At 36.8% G+C, this 25,919-nt stretch overlaps 1 protein-coding gene across 9 annotated transcripts in view; it reads left to right on the forward strand.

Moving 5' to 3' along the window:
• Nlg-5 (neuroligin 5) overlaps window positions 1-25,919 on the forward strand; it is a 254,643-nt gene that overhangs the window by 223,432 nt on the left and 5,292 nt on the right. For all 9 annotated transcript variants that reach the window (XM_083101777.1, XM_083101771.1, XM_083101772.1 and 6 more), the window contains 5 exons: window positions 3,607-3,759; window positions 5,858-6,058; window positions 18,292-18,484; window positions 19,835-20,279; window positions 23,797-24,070. In XM_083101777.1, the coding sequence (XP_082957903.1) occupies window positions 3,607-3,759; window positions 5,858-6,058; window positions 18,292-18,484; window positions 19,835-20,279; window positions 23,797-24,070 (1,266 nt within the window). The remainder of the gene's footprint in view (window positions 1-3,606; window positions 3,760-5,857; window positions 6,059-18,291; window positions 18,485-19,834; window positions 20,280-23,796; window positions 24,071-25,919) is intronic.

The following is a 25,919-nucleotide window of genomic DNA, read 5'->3' on the forward strand; positions in this document are numbered from 1 at the left end:
TTGATATCTCGAATAATTTTCTAGATCTATTGAGAAAATCAAAAGGTCTATACAGGGTGGCCCATTTTAATACATCCAGTCAAATATCTCGAAAACCAAGCCCGGGAGAGAAAAATGTTTCAGACAAAAGTTGTTTGGTTTCGAGGGGGCCATAAGATGGTACCATTGGTTTGACCTTGAAGAGTCATTTGAAGGTCACGTCAAGGTCACTTCAATTTTTTTAAATGGAATACCCTATATATTTTTGCACATTCTTGTAGCTTATCTCGAGAGCTTTCCAAAACACTATAATTAAGTACCTTTCCGTTAAGTACTTTTTGAGTTATGAGGCTTGAAATAATTTCTTAATTTTACATAAACCGTAAATTATCTTGTAAAATATTCATATTTCGATTATCTTACCTTAATACTTTTACGTACAAAATAATGAGAGGAATCAATTGGTGTAAAGAAAACACATAGTTGTACTTAATGAAAACTAACTTAATTATAGTGTTTTGGAAAGCTCTCGAGATGAGCTGCAAGAATATGCAATAAAAAGTAGGCAGTTCCGTTTAAAAAGTTGGAGGTGACCTTCACGTGACCTTCAAATGACTCTTCAAGGTCAAACCAATGGTACCATCTTATGGTCCCCTCGAAACCAAACAACTTTTGTCTGAAACATTTTTCTCTCCCGGGCTTGGTTTTCGAGATATTCGACTGGATGGATTAAAATGGGCCACCCTGTATATGAGGGTAATTCAATCCCTTAGAATCGTTTTTGGACAATTGCAAATTTATCTATTTATTTTCTCTCCTCCCTCCTCCACATGTGTAAAGTTTCATCTAGATCAGAATTTCCTGACTCGCAAAGTTTCCTTGTCAAATCGTTGCAAAATGCGTGCGAATCTAAAAAAAAAGAAAGAAAACAATCGTATAGCCTTATTAAAATTTTTCCCCTTAATTTTTTCGTCTTCATTCCGACGCTTATATATGCGACGCTCTCGGCGTGATAAAATTTTACTTCCGCCGTAAAAGACGAGCGTTTGAAAGAGGGCGTCCCGTTTTATTCGGAGCGATTTCCAAACGTATTGAGCGTTTACGATGGCTGAATTCTCGCGTGGCCGTGCACCGAAATGCATCTCGGGCGTATCCGTGATCGCGTAAGCCTCCTTTTACGCGCGCGTAGGGAGATCTCGCGTGACTTTGCGCGTGAATACAAAATTCGCAGCGCGAATCGATCGAATTCGCGAGCGAACAAAGTCACTCGATAAAAGCGCGACCTCGCATCCATCTCCGTCGGGAATCAAAGGATTAATGCCTTTGACACGCGATGCGGGTTTTTCGCCCGAAACTGCCCTACGTGCGACAAATCCCGACGTAGTATCCGATGCAACATCACGCGTTTCTGAGGAGGTTTTCAACCGAGAAATCTTGGAGATCGGAGATCCTTAACGCGGATTAGTCGCAATTAGTCGGTAAATGGGAGGAACGATTAATTGGCTATTCAGAGAAAACGATATTATTTTGTATTTATAAAGCTTGCAAAAATATTGAAGATTCGAGAATAAATTTAAAATTGAAATGTAGAGAGAGAAAGAGAATATATATTATTATTAATAAAGTTAAGGATCCAGTCTACTGCAGAATAAAAAAAAATTGATTTTTTCTTATATTTTCTGAAAGTATGATATCTAAAAATTACGTCTCTCAAAAAATTTTATTGAAGAATTCGTAAGATTGACGGAGTTGTAATATTAAATAAGATAGCGTGCAGGTCTTTAACAATAGATCTATCCTATACAATCTATCAAATCAAAATGACGGATTTCCAATTTTTTATTTTTAATTGCAGAAATTATTAAGACATTTTTAAAACGTCGGAGCGCGTATTCATTTTTGTCAAAATAATAAAATGATTATACATGTCAATTTATTTTCAACTTATTAATCATTTTAATTTCGAAATTCTGTATATAGTATATATCTAAATATATCAAAACCTGTCAAAATGTGTGACGGACTTAATAATTTCATATTTCATCACAATTTATTTGAAAATTTAATAACACGCGAACATTTTAGAATGAACAAAATGAAATATGACAAAATAAAAATAATTTTTGTAGGATACAAAGTCACGAGATCTTTCTACGCGCGCGCAAAATTTTTCAAAGAAATGCTATCTATATATTTTTTTAATAAGTAAACCGATATCATGTCGCGCAACGGCAAATATTGATTGGCATAGTATTTCGGTAATAATTCAGGAAAATCGCATTTTCATTGTCAGTCTGCCAAAATTCATGTGATAAGCGCCTATTGTGTTAGTGAAAGGTATATTTATTTTTAAATATATTCTTTTTAGTGCAAACTAATTTTGTTGATTTAATTTGAATTTTATTTTGAAACATAGACAACAATTTTTAGAATATAATGATAATTGAAAATATTATCATTGCAGAATATATCTCTTTATTTCTTATGATAGAATTGAATAACTATAAAAAGAGTTCCGAAAAACACACAAAATTACAGGAAATAATATATTATAGTATATATAAATAGAATATTCTGAATAGTGCTTTATTTTAACAAGAAAAAAAAACAAGTGCGATATTTTTTTAACTAAACGCTACTAAAAAAATTAAAAATGATAATAAATAAAATATTTTTTGATATCCGTCAAATTGACGGATGTGGTAAAAATAAATATAGATTCAATTAGTTATTCTAATGTTAAATGGATCTGTAAAACTTTAAAAACTTTAAACAGTGTCTTCTAAAAATCCTGTTTTTAAAATTGAAATGATTTTATCTTGAAAATTAATAGATGAAATAACTTTTTTTTTCTTTTAATGAAGTAGGGCACTTTTTTGGAGATATTAAATTTAATTAAAATTTAAAAAACTAACATTTGATATTTTTCTCACTTTCAGGAAATGAAAAACTTTCAACAAAATTGAAATACCTAATTTTAAAATGACGCTGTGTTAATTTTCTCTAATGAAATTAGATTCAGTACCCCGTAAATATTTTACAACATAAAACTAGCCTGAGTTTATTCATTTCAGGCAATTACACAGAAACAGCATATCATTTTTACACACACTACGCACAAGAAACTCATATTGATAAAAAAAGCTAGTGTGCAAGTGTATAAAGTGTGTAAAAAATATTTAAAAGAGAGATTTAAAAATACTAACGTTTATAAACAATAAAAACATATATGTAAAACGTCAAAAAAAGATTAATTTCTTTAAAAAAATATTTAAATCATTTCTTTAAAAAATATTCATTTATTTAATCAATATTCTTTAAAAAAAAATCTTAAATATCATCAGTTTTTCATAATACTGAACTGGATCCTCAAAAAATGTATGCAAAGAAATAATATACAGGAAAAATTTGTGTACAAAACGATACAAACTCGCTAAACGAAATCCCCGCTGTTCCATGTTCCGCGGCTTTCTCGAGGGATAAAGCGGGAAAACATAATGCTAGGTAAGCGATAATGTCGCGCGGTATTACGAGAAAGCTGGATCTGTCAATGGTAGGTTTATACGGATAAGAGGTTTATTCTAGGAAGAAAATGGAAGAGCGACAGTGCTGTGCTGTTGTTTTCAGGATCTCGAGGATTGGAGGCGCCGTATGCGGTGATGATTTACGTACACGGTGAGAGTTTCGAATGGGGATCGGGTAACATGTACGATGGGTCCGTTTTGGCGAGCGCCGGCCACGTCATAGTGATCACACTCAACTATCGTCTCGGCATCTTAGGTACGTGCCACTCTATAATTAACCCTTGCACGCCTTCAAAGGCATTTTCATTAAGCAACATTCCACGGTCGTGGAATGAACAGGGAAATTTCGAGTGGTTTATGGTTGTGCTTTTTGTTGTGTGGAAACATTTTAATTTTTACACAGCCCTCCTTCTCCCCGTAATTTCTCCAATTTATATTTATAATTATTTATTCAAAATTTACTGCTTTCGAGAACTTTGTATGCTATATATGTATAATTAATCTGTAAAAAAGCTTTCGTGTGTGTTTATACAGGGTGTCTGGAAAGGTAAAGTCAATCGAATAGGAGGTGAAAGAGGAGCATGAGTAGAACACATAATGTAAATAAATTTTTTTCGTATTCGCTATGGTTTAGAAAATACAGCGCTTTATAGGGGTGCATAAAAAGTGTTGAAACCCCTTAATATTTCGAAAAGTACGCATTTTTGAGAAAAATGTTTTATACAAAAATTGTAGGGTTTTAAGTGAAGCATTACACAAGTGAAAAATTAGTATGACCTTGAATAGAAATGTCTAAGTGAAATTTCTAGGTTATCTTTACGTGACCTTGAGAACGCTATTCAAGGTCATACTAATTTTTCTGTGTAATGCTTCACTTAAAACCCTACAATTTTTGTATAAAACATTTTTCTCGAAAATGCGTACTTTTTGAAATATTAAGGGGTTTCAATACTTTTTATGCACCCCTATAAAGCGCTGTATTTTCTAAACCATAGCGAATACGAAAAAATTTATTTACATTATGTGTTCTACTCATGCTCCTCTTTCACCTCCTATTCGATTGACCTTACCTTTCCAGACACCCTGTATACATAATGTGTTTCAGGATTACATCCCTACTTAAAATATGAGTTTAAAATCCTAAAATAAATGAAAAAGTTGATAAACGTCTTACTGCCAAGAAATATTAATTAATATTAACTATCTAATCATTTTGAATATAAAATTTTATAAAATTATTATTAGGTTATAATAAATAAATGGTGTGTTCCAACTATTTTATTACTGAAAATATGAAAATTGAAATTTAATTATAAATTTTGTTCAATACGACGACTTTTTGAAAACCATTGAACAAATAGAAATATTTTTCAATAATTTAATTATATAATTATTTAATTAATTTATAATTATATTTAATTAATTATATTTTAAAATTTTTCAATAATTTTATTATTTAATTATATAATTTTTTAACAATTTTTCAATATCGATGGTGCTTGTGTTTCAGTTTTGATATCTCAACCATTATAATATCAGCCATTATGAAACAAGTTCATATTAATAGAATAATAGTACAATAACTTTATTAATTATTCCTGGCTGTAATTCAGATGTCAATATTTGTTGAACAAAGGATTCGCGAGTATACCTCTAGGAAACTTCTTACTTAAAATTCTAAATTCATATTTTAAGACATTTAATTCTGGAGACGCTTTGTATATAATAATATTTAAATATCTAATTATGCTCCCTCATCTACAAAGATCCCACGTCATGTCTCTGTAAAACGGTCGCTTATTACGACTCTCGCACTTTGCCGGGAAGTAAGTTCGTATCATTAACTATCTAGCTACACGCTACAAATACATATAGAGAGATGTAGTCCGCGGGGAAACCATACTTAAGTCAATATTAGTATTTCGAAGACCTACGAGCGTGCATCTCTGTCATCGCGCGACGAGTATAACAAAGTCCGAAAATGTCAATTCCATCTATTTGCTTATGAAACCGCCTCGGATTATGACTTAATGATGTAACGAACATTTACATGCTTCGCTTAACTATCTCTGCACTCAAAGAAACATTCGAAGTTTTTTCTAAAATTCCCGGAATTATCGTACACTTGAAATCTTTTGTTCCTCTTCAGTTGAAAGCGAATTTATTCGCTTAAGTATCTTTCGAATTTACGAGTGACATTTAAAATCGAATAAGCTTCACCGCTCTAAATGTTGCGAGAGGACGAAAAAAAGAGAGAGGAAATGTAATAAAACGAGAAAAGGGGAGAAAGGATATTATCCCGACAAGCAATCCCGTGAGAGTGTTGAATTGCAAACGGTTTGGCGTTCTTCCAGGATTCTTGAGGACTCGTCCATTCGCCGACAGGACGAGCGGATCTGGCGGGAATTTGGCTTTAAAGGACATCACGATGGGACTCCGCTGGGTGCGTGAGAACATCGGCGCTTTCGGCGGCGATCCAACGCGAATAACTCTAATGGGCCATGACACTGGAGCGGCGTTAGTGAATCTGTTATTGCTCGCGCCTTATAGCAAAGGTAGGGGAAGAACAACGTGATTAGTTTTAATTTTGATAAATCTTAACATTAATTTACATCTCACGAGTCACTTCGACATGTATTGTAGAGGGTGCATTCCTAAATAATGCACACTTTGAATTACATAATTTTTTCTTGTGATTTCTGAGATATGTTTTCTTGAAATATCACGATTTTCGTACTTATTTATCATGTTTTCGTTATATCCTATTTGGATGTTTATATTTTTTGTTTATATTGGCTCGTTATTATGTCACTGTCAGCACGCTTCAGAATTACTGTTTAGTTTCCAAATAAGTGCAGCTCTATAAATTCGCAATGAGTTCCGTTAATGCGGATAAAAAAATAAATTTACTGATTTTTTACTTCAATATTGCGTATTATATATGATTTATTGTAAAGAGCCTCTCTTACTGCACCTCCATTCCGAAGAAATTTTAACTAACCCAAACCTAACCCAAACCTAATTTCAATTTACAATCAGAAATTGGATTAAGTTAGTTTTTAGGTTAGTTTAGTTTTTTTCGAGTCCTTCCTGCGTTCACGCGAAGGCTTATTTATTTTACAATAAAATTTATATATTATTTATTTTGTTTTACACTAAAACTATAAAAGATACAATAAAATTTTTGAAATTTTCCATACAAAATCAATGAAAATTCGATATTTGCACATATATATTTAAATCTCTTTGCATATTTAAATATCTAAATAAATATTTAATAATGTGATAAATGTTTAATGTGTTAAATGCTTAACAATGAGGAAAACCTTTGGAAAATTATTGAGAATCATCATTTTGAAAACGTATGTTAAGATTAAGGTCATTGAGACTTGATCTCCTTTTCTAAAAATTTTATTTTTACAATATTTTTTAAAGTCGTAAATCATATATCATAAATATAAAGAAACAAAAATAAAGCATCATATAATTCAAAGCATAGATTACATGGAAATGCATCCTTTTACGTGGAATTCCTCTACAATATTAAAAATCAAAAGGAAAGTAGTCCATGATGTGTAAGTTAATCTTTCTGCTCGTGTTGCATATAAAATGACGAATTTCAAAAGTTTCAATTTTGAGAGTGCAACGCTCTTGTAAATGAGAGAAAATCGTCCGATAATGAAAAGGAAAGACAAAGGGAATAAAATGATGGAACTTTGTGCTCTTTATACGCATTTTGAATAAGAGTATTTGTATCTTTCGTATCTCGACCGATCGATGCGTACCTTTGCAAGAGTATATTGAACTCGTTCCTTTCAATGCATTATCAAACCCCCATTTGACAGCTTATAATGCCATCATTGTGCCAGGCACAACAGTTTATCGGTCATTCCGGTTCCCGCGATGGACTATTGTAATATAAAGTAAATCAATCCGATCGCGATATAAACGCCGGTTGTTGAAGGCAGGGAAAATATTTGCTTGTCGAGTAAGTTGATCCAATGTGTACGTAACGCCGTTAACGTATTAATAACGCTGTTGTTTACAACAAGAGAGAAGGAAAGCTCGGTGAAAAATGATATCGGCGGAAAATATATACGGGAAATTCGATGTAATCGAGCAGGGAGTTAGACGATTAAAAGTATGATGGATTTTGTTTATTCGCCGATGATTTCGCCAAAAATTATTCGCCCAGCGAAATAAAGCTCAGGTAGAGAAGCCTGGAGACGCCGAACCTCAGATAGATTAATCGTCCGGGGATTAGTTGGCAAGGATCTCTCATGTGGAGGAGACAACCGAAGGGTCCGCCCTCTCAAAAAAACATCACCCATTGATCCGTGCTCGGGGTGACAAATTGCAGGACTCTATTTTATTCGATAAAGGGAGGAAACGAGACAGAGAGAGAAGCTTTTTCTTTCTTCCTTTTTATCATCGCCGGACAACACCGACTGGAATTGAACGATCTCCCCGGCTTTTGTCCTTCAGGTGGTGCGACTCTCCCCGTAGAAGCTACTCAGGCAAGGGACCCGACGCAATTGCGCAATAATAAAACTGCATGGTCGTCGGGACGCGCGTCGTTTGCGGCGGGGAACAAAAGCAGGACGCTAAAAGCGTCGTAAATACGTCGCCGTGCGATAAATCCACGCAAACGCGATTACGGTGTGATATAGCTGGACGCTAATTCCGCGCCAATCAAGAAAATTACGATTAACGTGCTGAGGGTCGCGTAGTTAGTCTGATCTATACGCTTCGCATGATCGACGGTCCATTTTATGCGCAAAAATTTTGACACGTTTTTGATATATTTGCTTCATCATTCTGTAATCGCAACAGTATATTTTAGAGAAAACCACCTGGAGCGAGAGATATTTTTTACCTCTATCGCGATATTCCTATCACGATACATGTATAATTTATATACATGTATTGTTTGGATCATATAAAATACCTGAAACTATTATCTTACTTTCTGTTGAACTAAATCAGTGAAGATGTCACCTGTCAAAACAAGGGCTCAAGTATCCTTTCATTCAAGATCAATAAGTAATTCAGTGAAAAACACTTTTTCCATCTTATATTTCAGTGATTATGACGGTAGGATTTCATTAAAAAATTAGTAATAGCAGCAGACAGATTATATATTTTCAAGATGTACCTTTTAAAGTTTCTTATATTTATTTTAAATTGCTACTTTTTGAGAGAAACCTTCACATACCATTTCATATTTTGAATGAAACATACGAGGGTGGTTTGAAAAGTCCGTGCAAAAATGAAAACTACTTAATTTTTCAGGATAAACCTTTTTTATTTTTCAACGTAGTCTCCTTTTAGGCTTATACACTTCGTCCAACGCTGCTCCAGTTTGTTGATCCCTTCCGAATAATAGGATTGGTCCAACTCTGCAAAAGGCATTCGTTTCCGCAATCACCTCCTCGTTTGAATAAAATCTCCTTCCCGCCAGCCATTTCTTCATATTGGGGAACAAGTAGTAGTCCGAGGGAGCCAAATCTGGAGAATAGGGGGGATACGGAACGAATGGAACTTTAACTCCATCAATTTTATGGCCAAATTCTCTTTCATCCATTTTTTGGGAATCACTCGACTTCCTCGATTCAAACGAACGCCAAATACAGAGAAATAGACCGATCTGGCTGAAACTTGGTGTGTGTTCTTCCAAGAGATGCTACTAACTGAAAATAACCTCGATACACACCAGTGGTGCCATCTCTCTGACTTTGTACGGACTTTTCAAACCACCCTCGTATATTTAGTATTAAGAGGATCCCTCATTGAACGGTGAACTCTTACACGATTACAGCGCCCTCATCTAATCTTCATCCCGTATCTCTCTCTATCGCGTTATTTATAAAGAAGATGCACTGCTTTTTCCACTCTACTTTACCGATATTTCAGGTACATACGGACTGAAATTTTCGGAAGAATGCCATTTATTAATTAGGCAATTAAATTCAGTTTTTATAGTTCGACAATGTTCTATGGTGCAGTACACAATCGTGGAAGCTACAGTTTTATGCATAAAAGCTATAAAACTTTTATAAGAAGCTAATATTTGTACAAGTTGACAGCTATGACGCCATGTTGATTTAAGAAGTCGATAAATAAAAATGTAATTTTATACTTATTTTCTTTCTCAATTAAATTTTATACTGTATAGAGTTTTCACGTGTCCGTTTGCGTGTATACTTCAATTCTGGAGAAGGATTTTTAATTCTATACAGGCAATAAAAAATGGCACACTTCCGAAAATTACGGTGTTTTTGTCGGTACAAAAGTAAAAAAGTACGCTTGAGGGATCCTCTTAAAATTCATAATTATATACATATTACACTTTTTTACTCTTAAAATGTAATAAACCTACAAAAAATAAACAAGACTGGTTAAAAACTTAGATACATTTTTTTACAAAATATATTGCTAGAAATAATTTTTTCAATGAGATCTCACATTTGTTATATTTATAATTGAGGGATCAGTAACTTTTCATTGACTTTTCAGTGATAATACAGATTCCATTTAGAGGGTACATGTTGAATTTTTATTACAAAAATGATTGCTTTATTTATGGACGAAATGATGATACATTCTACGTAATGTAAGTTAAAAATTATCTTTTTACGGAAAGCAACGTTTCTTTCGTAAAAAGCCCAACTTTCGAGTTCTCGAAAGTGTCAGCATCAATCGTATGTCCATCTAGGACTAGTAGGAAAAGCCAGAAACGTAAATAGCCATTCAGACAGGCGGAACGAGCGCTAAGAAGGGAACATGAAAGACAAGCGGTAATAGGAAGACAGAGAGAAAGAGGGAGAGGAAGCGAGAGAGAAAGAGAGAGTTCCTTTTGAGGTAGTGGCCTGCCGGATCTACTCCACCGTTTGACCATTTCCCGGGCCTCCGGTTGTACCGGAAACAGCGCAAACAGTTTACATCTCGAGGAGAACATCGCTCTCCTCGCTTGTGCATTCCTTCCGCGCATACCGCTCCTCCACTCGAGGAGTCCTTGCCTCGGCAAGGCAGAGGCGAAAAAGCCCTCGGGGAAATCGCTTTTCTTCGGTGCTCGCGTCTCGGACGGGGGTAGGTCGGTTTTTCCCTCACCGCACTTTCCGCTCCTTCGATCCCGACGTCGGCGCCGCCGGTGGTTTCGGCGAAACCAGGTGCGGTTCTGCGCTTCTTGCCGCTGGTCAGAGATTGCAGTAAGTGGCAGGATGCTCCATTTCTCTGGAGCGGAGCGGGAAATGCACAGGAAACAAGCGGGGTTACACGCGAAGCGGCAACGAAAGTACATCGAACTTTAATTCGTAAGAGAGAGAAATTCGCGAATTCTCGTCTTTCCACGTCTACGTCTGTATTTTTGCGAGCTCTTTCACATTATTATAATTATTCCGGAAAGTTTCTCGGAACGTTCAAAGGGTCGAGATCTGAATTGCCGCTGAGGGGACTTCTTAAAGAGATTTATTGTTTTATTTTAATCCGCGATAAACAATAAACTGGCTTCTTTGGCAGATATCAAAGAAACCAGCGCCGGTTTGGTAGAGTCCTTTAATATTGCAGCGGAATGCAGCAGTTTGGTCGTTCGGGACGCAAGTCTATGCAAAGTTAACGGGAGACTGAGTGGGATGAATGGAAAAAACGTCGATGAGAGCGTTGCCGGTCGGTTGCGGACGCTACGAAAATATCAATAGATTTTTACATAGCGCGATACGGAAAAATATACTGTCCGTCGAACGCGCGTAGCACGATTTCTGTAATAAAATCACGGATTAAGTCATCGGTGTGTGAAATCGAGAGATTTGAGTATCGATAATACGTCGATCTCCGTCGTCCTTTCGATTTTTCCGTCCGGCAATCCGCTTTTTGTTCCGGGGCATTGTTTCGTTCTGTTTTACCGACGCGATTACGTCGACGAACGCTAATGACTTTGTCTGACGTTGCGTAAAAAAGTTGCAAAACGATCGGTTTGCTTTTCGTCGATATAACTAGCCGGGTCGACGAAACGCGATTGCTTTTCCGCTGCTGTCCGCCCCCGGCGGCGGGATGTCCGATGATAAATGAAGACTCCCTTCCTCGCCCCCCCCTCCTCCCTCTTCTCCCCCATCCTCCTCTCCTCCTGTCTATCTTCCATCGAAGACATAAACGTTTCGTATTACATCGATCTCTCGTGTAATTCAGAAAGTCACTTTTTCCTCTCCCATGGGTGATCGGGACGCGGTTTTCCCTCCTCCTCTCCTCCCCTTCCCAGTCCCGAGAAGACCGTCGACGTTACGTATCATCGCTCGGGAAAAGACAAGTGGAATAAGCTCCTCAAGGCGCGGGGGAGACAGTCTCGATTTATCGTTTTCCCCCCGTTGTAATTTTTTATGAGCGAAGACTCGGGTGTGCGACACTCTCCTCGAAATGTCCCCCCCCTCTCTCTCTCTCCCTCTCTCCCTCTCCCTTTCTCTTTCTCCCGCGGATATCATGTGTATTTGTGCGTAGGTGTGTATGGCTCCTCCAATTCTTGGATGGGGATGGCACTTGTTCCGGAGCTCTATCTCTTTCTCTGTCTCTCTGTCTCTCTGTCTCTCTATCTTGCGTTCGTCCCCCCGACAGTTTCACGACTCCCACGGACCAGAGATACGAGCGATTGGCTTCGTGAGTAATCAGGAAGGCAACCGAGTGTGATTCCTGGCAATTGTCTGATTCGCTGCACCTCGAGACATATATAAGACCCGCCTCGCGACGGCTATTTCACGGCAACTCGAGCGTCGCCGACGTTTTCGATTATATTTGTGCGCGAGAGCGAGAGACGTATCCGCGCGCGTGTTCCCCCGATAAAATATTTTATTTTCCGAAAATATCGCGCGCGAAAAACGAACGAATCAAGTTTCAATGAATCGACAGATGGAACATATGAAAAGCATTTCGATAAAATTTCGAATAAATCTTTCAGTTCGATAAATTACACAGGTCTACAAGGTTTTGTTGTTGGGCAGCTGGGAGTCATTTCCGAAGTAATTTTCTGCGTAGAATCTGAATCCGAGGTCAGAATGGGCCCATCACGTCAGGATTTTGAGATATTTGAGGTTATATACTCGAAAAATGGCTTTTTGGGCTACCTTTGAGGTTATGTACAGGATGCACAAAATTTTTTAGCTCTTTTTTTCTAATTGCATCATTTAGTACTACTCTTTCCCTTCAAAATGAGCTGTCGAATGGTCATCTACGATTTTTCCTTGCAAAGTTACGGCCATTTTAAGATGACATGATGAATTCCAAACCCTGCGCCGTTATAGCCCAACAGCCTCATGAGCATTCACATTAAACCTGTAAACTTTGAACTATAAACCCGAAAACCTGGACTGAAAACTGTATATATGGATTTTTGGGGTCGCTGATGATGTCGCAAGGAAAAATCGTAGATGACCATTCGACAGCTCATTTTGAAGGGAAAGAGTAGTACTAAAGGATGCAATTAGAAGAAAAGAGCTAAAAAATTTTGTGCGTCCTGTACATAACCTCAAAAGTAGCCCAAAAAGCCATTTTTCGAGTATATAACCTCAAATATTTCAAAATCCTAACGTGATGGGCCAATTCTGACCTCGGATTCGGATTCTACGCAGAAAATTACTTCGAAAATGACCCCCAGCTGCCCAACAACAATCATGACCCCATTTTTTGTAAACCTGTGTTATTGACTCGATCGCGATTTTTTAATACAATCCTTCTGAGATAATCGTGAATTTTCCCTTTATTAAACGTACACGTCGGCGTTCCGAGAATTAATTATGGGATGTTTTATGAAAATTTATCACGATTAGAAATGCGTTGCGAATTTCCCCGAGGGGAATAGTGCGCAGCGAGGAAAACCAAGAACGCCATGCAATACGACGCATAACAATAAGTCATAAAAATAGCTTCCAAACAGCGTTTCCACCTCGGCGTCTTCCGTTTCACGCCGCACATACACCCCTTCGCTCTATTTTGCAGTTCGTTACCGGCGAAAATAACCGGGGAGAGAAACGCCACAGTGACGTTATAAAAAAAAAAGGGACCATTTCCCGGATTTTCGAGAACCACGTCGTTATTGGTCCGCGTACAATCGCCGGATGCGGAATTGATTTCGGCGTGTTACTTTATCATCTCTACGAGCGGCAAAATCGTTTTTTGATAGGCTGCTAACCCACGAAATTTTGCCGTAATACTATTAAAGGATTTTCCTAGCGAGTTATTAAGTTATTAATCGGCACAATAATCGATATACGATAGTTTTCGATGATTTTCGGCTACGTTGCGTTAATGTGTATATTCAATAGCAATAAATTGCTTCATTAAATACACTAAAATCAAATTAGGGCTTAATTTTATAGATTAATTATAAAAAATTTATATTTAAGAAATTTATAAAAAATTTAGATTTAAAATAAAATATTAAAATATTAAAAATTTAGATTTAATTTTATACTTATTCTCTTAAAATTGTTATTGGTTTCTTTCCAGATTTTAATGGAAATAATTGTTTGCTGGAAAAAAGAGTAGAGGAAAAAAAGACAAGAATTTATATAATAGGTAATAAAGAATAGAATTAATTCACGGTTAAAATATCGCGCAATCTCCTCTTCAAGATGATGGGCGTTTCGTGTTCGCGCTTACGTGTTCAAGCCTGATTCAATCAGTATAGTACTCCCTAAGGTCCGTACGTGTTTATAGAATTTTCAAGAGGCGCACGAAGTAATTTACATGCGGAATGCCAGTTGAAGCGTCACGGCAAGTCGTGAGAATATGTTCTGGATACGACGATCCTGGAGGAGGTCGTGAAGGAAGTAGACGCGGACATTCCGTTTCGCAGGCACCTGTTCGTGAAAGCGTGAATGAAGAAAATAAATTAAAACTGCCATATCGCGCCGCTCTCTTTCAAAGTATAATTTGCGTGCCATCGAAATAAAATTCCTCCCGGATCGGCTGAAAATTTACGTCACATCTGCAGAGTTCTCTCTCTCTCTCTCTCATTTCCTGATACAATAAAAAAATGTCTTTTTTTTTAGGAAAAACTAAACTAACTGTTTTTATCTCTCCTCGAAATAATAATTCTGTAATTTTTTTATAGCAAAGCTATAACTTACTAAATATTCTGTAGATCAACACGTTGTCTATGATATTTTTCGTATTTCTTTTTTTTTTTTTTAAGCGCAATATCATCGATAACTATGCGCGAATATTGCGTGACTTGTATACATGAACGGCCAACTTTTTCAACTTCGATAAAATATCCAAAAAAAACGCCGGTCACGAACAAATACGTCTTTCAGTTCGATATTTTTCGAACGATCCCATTTAACAAACGCTGGAAAATCAAACTTTTAAAAAAAATAAATAAAATTTACCCGCACTCATATCTTCGAGCTCTATTTCCGTACAGCGGTATTTCGCACAAAAATTCGTTCTCACTGAAATCGAAAGAAGCGAGTGTGTATGTATGCGGACCGAATCAAATTCTTGTTTTTCATCAAAAATGAAATATGAAACGTACCCGTTCGTATTTTTGGGGACATTATCCTTCGCAAATACGTCAGAAATTTTACGTCCACTGGATTTCAGTTCCTTCCTTCTCGATAGAATTTTCCTAAAATCCCGGTGAGAGAATTCGAGTCCGGAACGTGGACGGCTAAAATCCGAGAAAAATCCGAGTTAAAGTCGTAAGTAGGTACAGCGTGGGACCCCGAGCGTGCACATTACAGGCCATTGAGGGGTCTCGATTGGTCACCGGTGTGGTATACCGCGTTTCTGAACGACGATCAGCTGGCCAAGCCAGCCGACCGCTCGATGCCCGGCGTTCGTTCGCCCCGGGTGAAAATCCATTCCCGGAACGTAAGCCGGTCTGATTACCGCTGTCACGCGCCGTTGTTTCTTGTTTGCCTTTAATCTTTCGCCGCTTCGCTAACGAAAAGTATACAATTTCCGCCCTTGTTGTTTCGTCGCGCTTGTTGAGAGAAGCCTGTCGTTATTCTCCTTATCGAGAACTTTGTCGCCAATTTACCGAGTCTCATCCTCCTCGAAGCCTCGAATTTCCAAGATGAGAAATCGTGAAGAAGATGGAATAGAACGATTTCAATGAATCGACCCTCGATACCGTTGCCGAAATTTCACAGACGCGACGCAGCATTCGCGTATCGTGGATATGACATTGTGGAGAAATTATGGCAGCTGGCTGGCGGAACGAGGCTAGTTGCGAAACGACGGGTCCCGGATGGGAGAAAGAGGAGAGGAGAAGGGTAGATTGGGGGTACCCTGGGTGAAATATCGCGGTTTAACGTGACAGTTTAAGGGCGTTAACCCTGGCGACGCTAATGTCACCTGGAATAGAAGGCGCGCTACACTTGTAAAAATAGCGTTCCGTATTTCTTCCGCAACGTTTATTAATACGCGTTTCCAAAGTACAAACTGTGTAATGGTAGGATCTGGTGAGAAATGACGTAAATCGCAAGGCGAGAAGGGAAGCGAAGTTTATTTCGAATAGGTAGAGAACACTGGGGGAAGAAGAAAGGAATAGGTAGGGAACACTGGGGGAAGAAGAAAGGAATATCCGATAATCTAAATATCCTCTCTGTTTTTTAGGTATTTGTATAATAAAGAGGGCTACTAAATTGTACATATGTTGACGGGAAAGAAACTGAAGCCATTCTTTTTATTCTGTCACGAATACCTCTGTGAAAAAGCATCAGCCTGTAATGATTGTAAAACTGGAAGCGCGATGGATTTCTATCGAAGCGAATAAATCGAGTCCTTCGTTGCCATGATTTCCCGCACGAACGTGTCTCGCAAGAAATAAAGGAAGGGAACGATGTCTATCATCAGTGGCACGATATGCCCGCGATCGACGGCGAAATGGACGTTTCGCGTCGTATCTGGTACGAAAGGGAACCAATAGTCGGGGTAATTGACCCAGCATCATCTGCTTGAGTTATACAAAAGCGATTGGCGAGGAGACGCAGATATCTTGTCAGAGATAATCTGAAATAATATCGCCAATCATCGAAAATCAATGTATATCTGTATTAATACGTTTCTTCACTTTCTTCACTTAAAATTATCTATAAGATATCTACCGAAGATATTTGTATCTTCTTTCGGCTCAACCCCGTAGCGTTACATATCGCGGAACATTGGCAACCCTCCAGAGAAAGGATGGGTCGAGCATCAGGCGGCATCAGGCGGCTCTTAATAATAATGGCGATAAAGCAGCCAAAAGGGGCACCCTCGGGTCACCCATGTCGCCGCACAGGAAATGAAACTATGGCCATATGACACGACTACGTTAAATCCGCCTCGCCCTCCCCCTCTCTCTTCTCTTTTCTTTTCTTCTCTCCCGTCATCGCTCCCTTCTTTCGCGACTTCTTTCCCGGTTTTACGGCTCGTTTGGCAGCGGAATCGTCGCGTTAAACGCATCCGCGAATTCGTTGTTTCGAAATATCGTCGCGCCAGCCACCGACTTAATATAATGAGACGATGTTTCCTAAGTATATGTACAGTTGGCAGAAAAACTCCCCCGCGTGCCTCCATGAATATCAATAATATTTCGCCCGATTAGGTTAGGTTAAATGAATTTTCGCAGAGAGGAAGAATTTTTCACAATTAGAGAAGAAATTTTTCATTTTGCAAAATTGGAGCCGCGACTCGATATTGATGGCGCACTAGATAGGAAACATGTCGGACGGCTTAATAATCTTCGTTCGTTTGACGGGGGATTTTTTTCGCCGCCATAACCGTGGATAATAAAAACGCGCCAGCCAGAAAAATAGGTACAGTGAGGTACAACGATTCTGTCCTAGGCGGGGCGAGGGGAGCGTAGAACTGGCCAATCAGCCACTGCCGCGCTACCGGCTGATTGGCCAGTTTTACGCTCCCCTCGCCCCGCCTAGGACAAAATCATTGTCGCTCACTGTACCGACCAGCGGCTCTAGCGTTGCTCGGACGACGCGTCCGATTTATATCGGATATTACTTTCGAGAAATTAAACGTACAACGAGAATGTGTCTGGAGGAGGAAGTGTACATAAAGTGATAAAATATTTGTACCGCGTATCAACGATACGCGAATGTGTTTATGTTGGACACATATTGCTTAATATTTCTCCTCGCCGCAGGGACGAGCAACGATGTTTGCATTCGAAACAGCGATTTTCATAAAGAAACCGGTAACGTTCGATAAACGACTTTAGCGGCAGCATAAATGTTTGCCGGCGAATATGATTATCCGGTTGAAAACCGAAGCGGAACGCGATGTTATAAGCGATATTATAAGCGACGCATGAAAACGGCGTTTCGTTTTGCATTACGTTATGAAATGCAAGCTCATTAAAGCGAGATTAATTAGGTCTCGCAATATCCTTTTCAATTAGCATGAATTACTCTCCGCGTTTATTTTCACGTTATTCGAGCGATTGTCAAAACATGGGCCTGCAATGTTTATCGTCCATAACCTAGAAAATTTTTTTAACCCTCTTCCCGTAACGATATAATTACCTCGCGATAACAGTTTTTTATTCTTCTATTCTTCTTTTCTTCTTCTATTAATCGAGGAAACAATCCCGAACGCGATTATATTTACGCCTGCCTCTAATTATCCATGCGAGGATAATAACCATTCGGGATAGCCTCCTGTTGTGGTCGTCCCTTCCGCTCGATCGGCCGGAAATTGACGATATCCTGCCGTATTCGATATGTATGGCGAGTTTAGCGCCGCAAAGGGATATATCCTGCGAGTCTTGTGCGAACGCCAACCGTCTGTCTCTGTCTAGGATTATTTCATCGTGTGGTGTTATCCAGCGGCTCCGCACTAAGCCCCTGGGCCTCGGTGCACGATCCGAACGACCTCAGGACGAAGATCGGCGAGCAGATGGGCTGTTCGACCGAGGCCGACGATGACATAGCCGATTGCTTACGAGGAGTACCGTTGAAGACGCTTCTGGATGTGCAGCTACCCGAGATCAGGTGAGTCGGATACGAGTCGGGGAAGTATTTACCTCGGACGCGAATAATTTTTTATCCCCCCCTTCCGCCCCCGCCTCCCTCCGTCAGTGGGGAAATTAAAGTAATAAAATATGTATTTCGAAATTGGTACAGATGGAGCGAATTGATATCTCTTTTTCATCTTTTTATTTATGATAGCGCATGCCGCTGTAATAAATATTGCCACGCGCGGAATCGCGTTTGCCATATATATTGCAGGATTCGTATTCATCGCCTGAATATTGAAGTTATGCGTTTCGATGAAAAGTGGAAAATGCTGGATTGTAAAAAATTCAAGAGGTATGATTGATATGTTGAAAAAAAAAATGACGTCTAGTCAATACGGCTGCAATCATACGCTACAAATTTATAATAATTTTATAGACTTTCCTTTTCTCCTCTTAATGGATTATGCGATACTGTCAAGATTGCGCGTTCAAAAATTATTCCAATGCTATACAGGATGTCCCGAATTTAAATGTCAAAATTTCGAGAGCGTGTGGAGGTTCGATAAGACCAAAGAAAGAAAATCCTTTAGAGATGTGCTTGGTTTTGCTTCGCTTTGAAAAAAATCGCAAAAGAAATTTTCATTTTTCACTCTTATTTATTTGCACTTGTTTATTCATATCGTCACGTCTTTAATGAAAATATTGTTCAAGATATAAATATATAAACTCAAGTAAATAGGATACAATAATCCTGCGTTGTGTGTGTTGCATATTTATAATATTTAATTCTCTAATTTTACTTCAAGAAGGTTTTAATTCACTTTCTTTTTTCGATTCCATATAACTTTTATCTATATAACTTTTGATACTTCTCGAGAAACTGAACAATTTTAATATTGTTTTTTTGATGATAACTATTTTTATTCTTTTGCGATTTACTCCAAAATAAAACAAAAATGAAAAAAATGAAAAAATCTCCGAAGAATTTTTTTCTCACTCAGTTTCTCGATCCCCCACACGAAATTTTGATATTTAATTTTAAGACACCTTGTATACGTATTGCCGTAATTATGCGTCTATAAAAAAAAACATGCAATTAAATGAAAGTTCAAAAAGTCGCAAAATTAAGCTAGCTTAGACACACTTCGTCGATGTACGTTAGACCTCGTTTGAAAATATATTTATCGCAAAGTAAAAGCTCGTAATTACAGGAATTAAACTACTAATTACAGGATAATCACGGCGCACGTTGAATTATCATCGGATTACCTTCGTCGCATCGAGATGAAGTTATAGCTTTCGCTTCAATTCGACCCAATACCTGTTTGTCGTATCGATTGTCATCGCAACTAGGGATGTAAATCCCACTGTGATGCTTTTACAGATTCGTGCCTCGCATCGGACCTAGTCTACCGGTGGACCAAAACAATCCCGATCCAGGTCTGGACATGGAGCGCGCGAGCGACTCGTTTATCAAGGTGCCGCTGATCCTGGGCGTCTCCACGACCGAGTCCAACCTCGACTTCAACGCCAACGACATCCAGTACGGCTTCGAGGAGGATCACCGTAACCGCATTCTGCGCACCTTCATCCGCAACGCTTACGTCTACCATCTGAACGAGATCTTTTCAGCGGTGAGAAACGAGTACACGGACTGGGATAAGCCGGTGCTTCACCCCATCATAATACGCGACTCGACCATGGAAGCGTTGAGCGACGGTCACACGGTCGCGCCGCTCATGAGGATCGCCTTCTATCATGCCAGACGAGGCGCCAAGACGTACTTTTATCACTTTAATCATCAGTCCAAGGACAACGGCTACGTACAGGTAAAATGATTGACGTCATTTAGCTGTCATTTAGCTACGGAAAGGACCTTGAAACTTTATAAAATTCCTTTCACGTGGTGCGCCAAGAAATTTCAGGATCATAGTAATTTTCTTTTCAAATAGTGCATTTTATGACACAATTTTTTCAAGTACTACAACTAATAATTAATTAAAGGCCGAGTTTACTTTAGCAATATAAAAAATTGATAATTTTTAGGAATTTTTTTGAAGCATATTAGAAATTGATCTTTTTGACGTTTTACATTTGTTTTTATTGATAATTAAATACATTTGTGTTTTTAAAAAATCTTGTATATTTTTAACTTTTGTTTGTCAATACGAGTCTCTACGCGTATGTAAAAATTATGCTGTGTAATTATCTGAAGTGAATAAAATTTTACTTTATACGATATTTATGGAATACTGAATCTGATTCAGTAAATTCACTAAAGAAAAATTAAAATAGCAAAGTATCATCATTTTAAAATTAAATATTTGAATTTTGCTGAAATTTATTTATTTCTTGGAAATCAGAAATTATTAATTTTTTAAATTTTATTTAGGTTCAGTATTCTCAAAAATGTATTAAGATTTAGTTTCTCCAAAAAAGTATTTAGGTTCAGTATCCTCAAAAAAGTATTTCCTTTTATTTATATAAAAATCAAATTAAAATTATTCCATTAATTTTTAAGCTATTCATCACATCAGCTTTGAAGACAGTATTTTGGGAAATACGCATTTCAAGTTTTTCAGGCCAATTTGAAGACGTGCCCAATATCCTATTCAAAGTCTCGTAACATCGTCAATTTTGCGAATTTTTCAATAATATTTATAGAACATATTCTTCGAAAACATTTTTTGAAATTTTAAAGGAAGAATGAAAAATATATTAAAAAAATATATAAAAAAATTGAAATTTTGGAGAAAGAATGAGATGTATAAAAATAAAATACATAAAAGAATTAAAATTTTAAAGGAAGAATGAAAAATATATTAAAAAAATATATAAAAAAATTGAAATTTTGGAGAAAGAATGAGATGTATAAAAATAAAATACATAAAAGAATTGAAATTTTGAAGGAAGAATGAAAAATATATTTAAAAAATATATAAAAAAATTGAAATTTTGGAGAAAGAATGAGATGTATAAAAATAAAATACATAAAAGAATTGAAATTTTGAAGGAAGAATGAAAAATATATTTAAAAAATATATAAAAAAATTGAAATTTTGGAGAAAGAATGAGATGTATAAAAATAAAATACATAAATACTTTCAGAAAATATAAGATAAAGAATAGATTTTTTTTGCATTCTAAAATACGGATGCTTAATACCATAAGAATGTGAAAACACAAGGAAAAAGATCTCCAAGGGAAGAAATTTGCACCAAAATAACCATAGCGGGAGATTATTCAATTTAACGTTACCGATACGCAATGCATTTCGAGAGGCATCGATTTTTCTCCATGCTAAAACGATGTAGCGTCACTCGAAGGCCGCTATCGACGAGACGGATGGAATGGAGAGAGACGGGGACGCTGCTTAAGTCTGAGTTAACTCCATTAACTTGACGTCCTGAAGAGAGAGACTAACGCGTTCGTCCTCGACACCTAGTAGCCCGCCGGCACTCTCAGTTAAGGAAGCAACCCGTTCAACCCCTTCCTGACACGCTCTCTCGATCTTCCCACATCCTCGTGGCACCCTCATCCGTCTCACTCTACTCAGTGCGCTGGATCTATACCCAGCTGGTAACCGCTGGCCATGACTTCACGATGAAGACACTGATTTAATAAAGCGCCTCGGGCGACCTGGCGCACCGTGTTCGCATTTTGTCTCGTGAACGACAGAGATTTGTCACCCTTGACGTAATAATATTAGGGGGACGAGAAAAAAATTGTTATGTCGGCTAATTTGTAAGCTCGCTGCCGAGCGATGCATTAAGCTCCCTCCTGAAGAAACAGATTGACAGGTTTTCAATTTTCGAAGGGAAAAGAAGACCATATGTGGAATATATATACAGGGTGTCCCAGACCACCCGTATACCCCTTTTAAAATGAAAATAAATGGCTTTTATCAAAAATCGCGAACAATTTTTAAATAAATCGGGTACGCTCTCATCAAATGGTGATATTTTCAACTTTTGATTCCGACCGGAAATACGCCATCCGGATCGGAAGTTGAATTTTTTTAGGGGAACATGATACTTTTTATTACAGATTCGAATTGTACGTGAAAAAATAAGAAACTTTTGTATCAAACGTTTTTTCTAAAAGTGCCTCTGTCAATCTTAAAATTGACCTTGAAGGTAACTGTGATGAAATAATAAGGTCAATTTTAAGATTGACAGAGGCACTTTTAGAAAAAACGTTTGATACAAAAGTTTCTTATTTTTTCACGTACAATTCGAATCTGTAATAAAAAGTACCATGTTTCCCTAAAAAAATTCAACTTCCGATCCGAATGACGTATTTCCGATCGGAATCAAAAGTTGAAAATATCACCATTTGATAGAGCGTACCCGATTTACTTAAAAATTGTTCGCGATTTTTGATAAAAGCCATTTATTTTAAAAGGGATGTCTGGGGTGGTCTGGGACACCCTTGTACATCTCCCAATATTACGATGTATATCATATTTAAAGAATAAAATTTATAATGGTGAGCGCAGAAATCTCTCGCAGTATCTTCCCGACACAACATTTTAGAGACACCACGTGTAGAAACACGGAAATTTGCTCTGAAAGTTGTTTAATCCCGACTCGACGAAGCGGAGAAGCGCAGTTAACGGGGTGATTCGGAGCATCAACGCCACCGTCCGCATGTGTGTGCAAAACGAAAATTTAATTAAGTGCCGTGCGAAAGATACCTTCTTTAATAACTTCACGTTCGCGGTGAATGTTATTAATATAATCAAAATGCGTCGTCGCACGAGTTTACTAACAATAAGCGTAAAGAAAGAGAGCAAATTAGCCGAGAGCCACCGAAGCGAAAAAAGCCACGCCGTGGAGAGATATAAGAAAGCGATATCAAGAACACTGAATGCTAATGCGACGAATTTATTTGAATTGTTAATCTCTGTTTGCTACTTCGATATTTTTTCCTTTTCATATTTCGCGCGTATTTAACGATGATTGGGAACAAAATACAAAATGGCGTAAATACGATGGTATGAATTAATCGCTGTTGGAAGCGATGAACTTGCATTGAAAAAAACACTCCCGGCTCCATCTCATTATTAATTCTATTAATTAACTAAATTCTATTAATTAGAGACTAATAATTAATGCTCTATTGATTGAAAATAAATGCAACATTTACAAACAGCCGATAATAATATTATATAACAACTGTTATGAATTGGAAATGATGTAAATTGCACGCGTATCGTAAATGTTGTAGTAGCTTGCTATTTGTGGAGAAACCTCACCTGTGGAGGAATTTGATCGCGCAATTGTTATCGATTGCACGCGCTCGATTCTCGCTGATTTTCTAAGCGGATTACAATCTTTCTTGCAGCGTCTGGGGAGCGTTCGTGGGGAAGACATACCGTACATTTTCGGGCTACCGCTGGTGGCAGGCGGGGCCTTCTTCCCGCGGAATTATTCCCGACAAGACCAGGGCGTTGCGGAGGCCGTCCTCACCTTCTTCACCAATTTCGCCAAGACCGGCAACCCGAACGAGCCGCACAAGATCGAGTCGGTCGACTATGGCACGCCGAAAGAGAAGACGCGATTCCGCGGTCTCACTTGGGAACAATATGAGACAGGCTCTCAGCAGTACCTCACGATAGGTGAGTCTCGAGGAACACGGAATTTCTCTCCTTCTCTCTCTCTTGTCTTCACTCCATTATTTCTCGATGAATTTAATTTTCCACAGCCGCGCGGAAAGGAAGAGCCTCGCGCGTCCGCGTTTCCGGGATGTCGCGACTTTTTTTTAAATTTCCCTTTCCGTTCTCTTTCCTCTCCCCTCCTCTCCTTCTTCCTTTCCTCGAGGAAAAGTTCCTTCGAGTCCGATTGTGTGATAGTCCCCGGGGACTCTGTCTGCCATGTATCTCTTGGCGCTCTTTGAAAGTTTCTCCAAGAGCTTAATTGCGTGTAATGTGGAATCTTCTCTTCGGTGAGTGAAGAGTTTTATTTCCCGGAAATATATATAATTATGTAAACGGATACTTTAATGTTCATTTAACTCGAATGATAGGCGCGAATTAAATTAACTAATATTAATATGCATGTCCCGGTCTTTTTAATCGAAATATTATATTGTTGCACATGTATGTATTATAACTAATTAACAACTAACATAAAACGTTTTCCGATAATTTAAGAATATATAATGATCAACGAAAATAACTCCTTGTTACATCACTCTTTCATAAATTTAATTTTTAAACTTAATAAAAATATATTTATTTAAAAAAAAATAGAAGGGAGAGAAATGGAGAAAATATGAAAAAGTGGCATAGAGAGAAATAAATAGAATAGAGAAAAAAAGGGAAGAGAAAAGAAAGATTAATGCAATAAAATAATAAATAAAGTTTATATTTCCCTCTTTAAATTATTAAAATGTTTTCTATTCATTATTATTTAGTAAACTGCTTTGTTTTAAATGGCTTCCTTATCTTGTATGTTAATATAGGAATATAAATACGTATTTTTATATAATATAAATTATATATAATTAATATATAATAAAATAAAAATACAATTTCACAATATAAAATTTTAAAAATAAAAGAAAGAATAGGAAAAAATAAAAGCAATATAAGCAATTGGAACAAAACAATTCCATAATTATTTTACAATTATTTACAATTGTATATTGAAATCAAATATATATATATATATATATATATATATATATATATATATATATATTTATTTATTTATTTATTTATTTCTTCATTTATTTATAATAAAATGTTATAAACAAATAAACACAGATCGTAAATTTTGATTATTTATCTTATACTTCCAAATATATCATTTTATTTTCAGCAATTGTAAATACGGTATTACTTGCAAAATTTTATAAATTATTGCTAAATATTTACAATATATTCCATTCTCGAATTCAGAAAAGCTTTTATTCAACTTCTTCACTGAATTCTTCTCTTCCTAAATTATATTCTGATTCACTTATACATTCCTCTTTCAAATCAATCAATTTCTAAACAAAGAAATTCGGGAATCTCCAATATTTAAAAAATGTGTGTTCTATACTTGTGTTCTTTATGTTATAACCGGAAAAAATGTGACATTTGTAATGACGTAAAAAAAAACTAATGAAAAGCTAAAAAAAAACTACGCATGTTATAATCATTTAGATCGATTGTTAAAATATGTATCAAATTTTATAAAATAAATATATATTTATTTGCCATCTATTTCTTTATACTATACGAAGAAGCATTAAGAAAAATATATATGAAAAAATATTACCAATAAAAAAAATATTATCAATATAGATTACAAAATAAATAATAAACAAAAAAATGATTGGAGCGCGAACGTTCCCAGATTAATAATCACAATTTGTTTACAATTATAATGATTATTTGTAATATAATACAAATTATTAAATTGTTAAATTATTAATTAAAATCATACTCATAATTAACATTAATTACATTTCTTGATAAA

Source organism: Camponotus vicinus, unplaced genomic scaffold, assembly GCF_025532165.1.
Source record: "Camponotus vicinus isolate PSW18456_S1 unplaced genomic scaffold, iyCamVici1.0 SCAF_6, whole genome shotgun sequence".
Classification (NCBI taxonomy): domain Eukaryota; kingdom Metazoa; phylum Arthropoda; class Insecta; order Hymenoptera; family Formicidae; genus Camponotus; species Camponotus vicinus.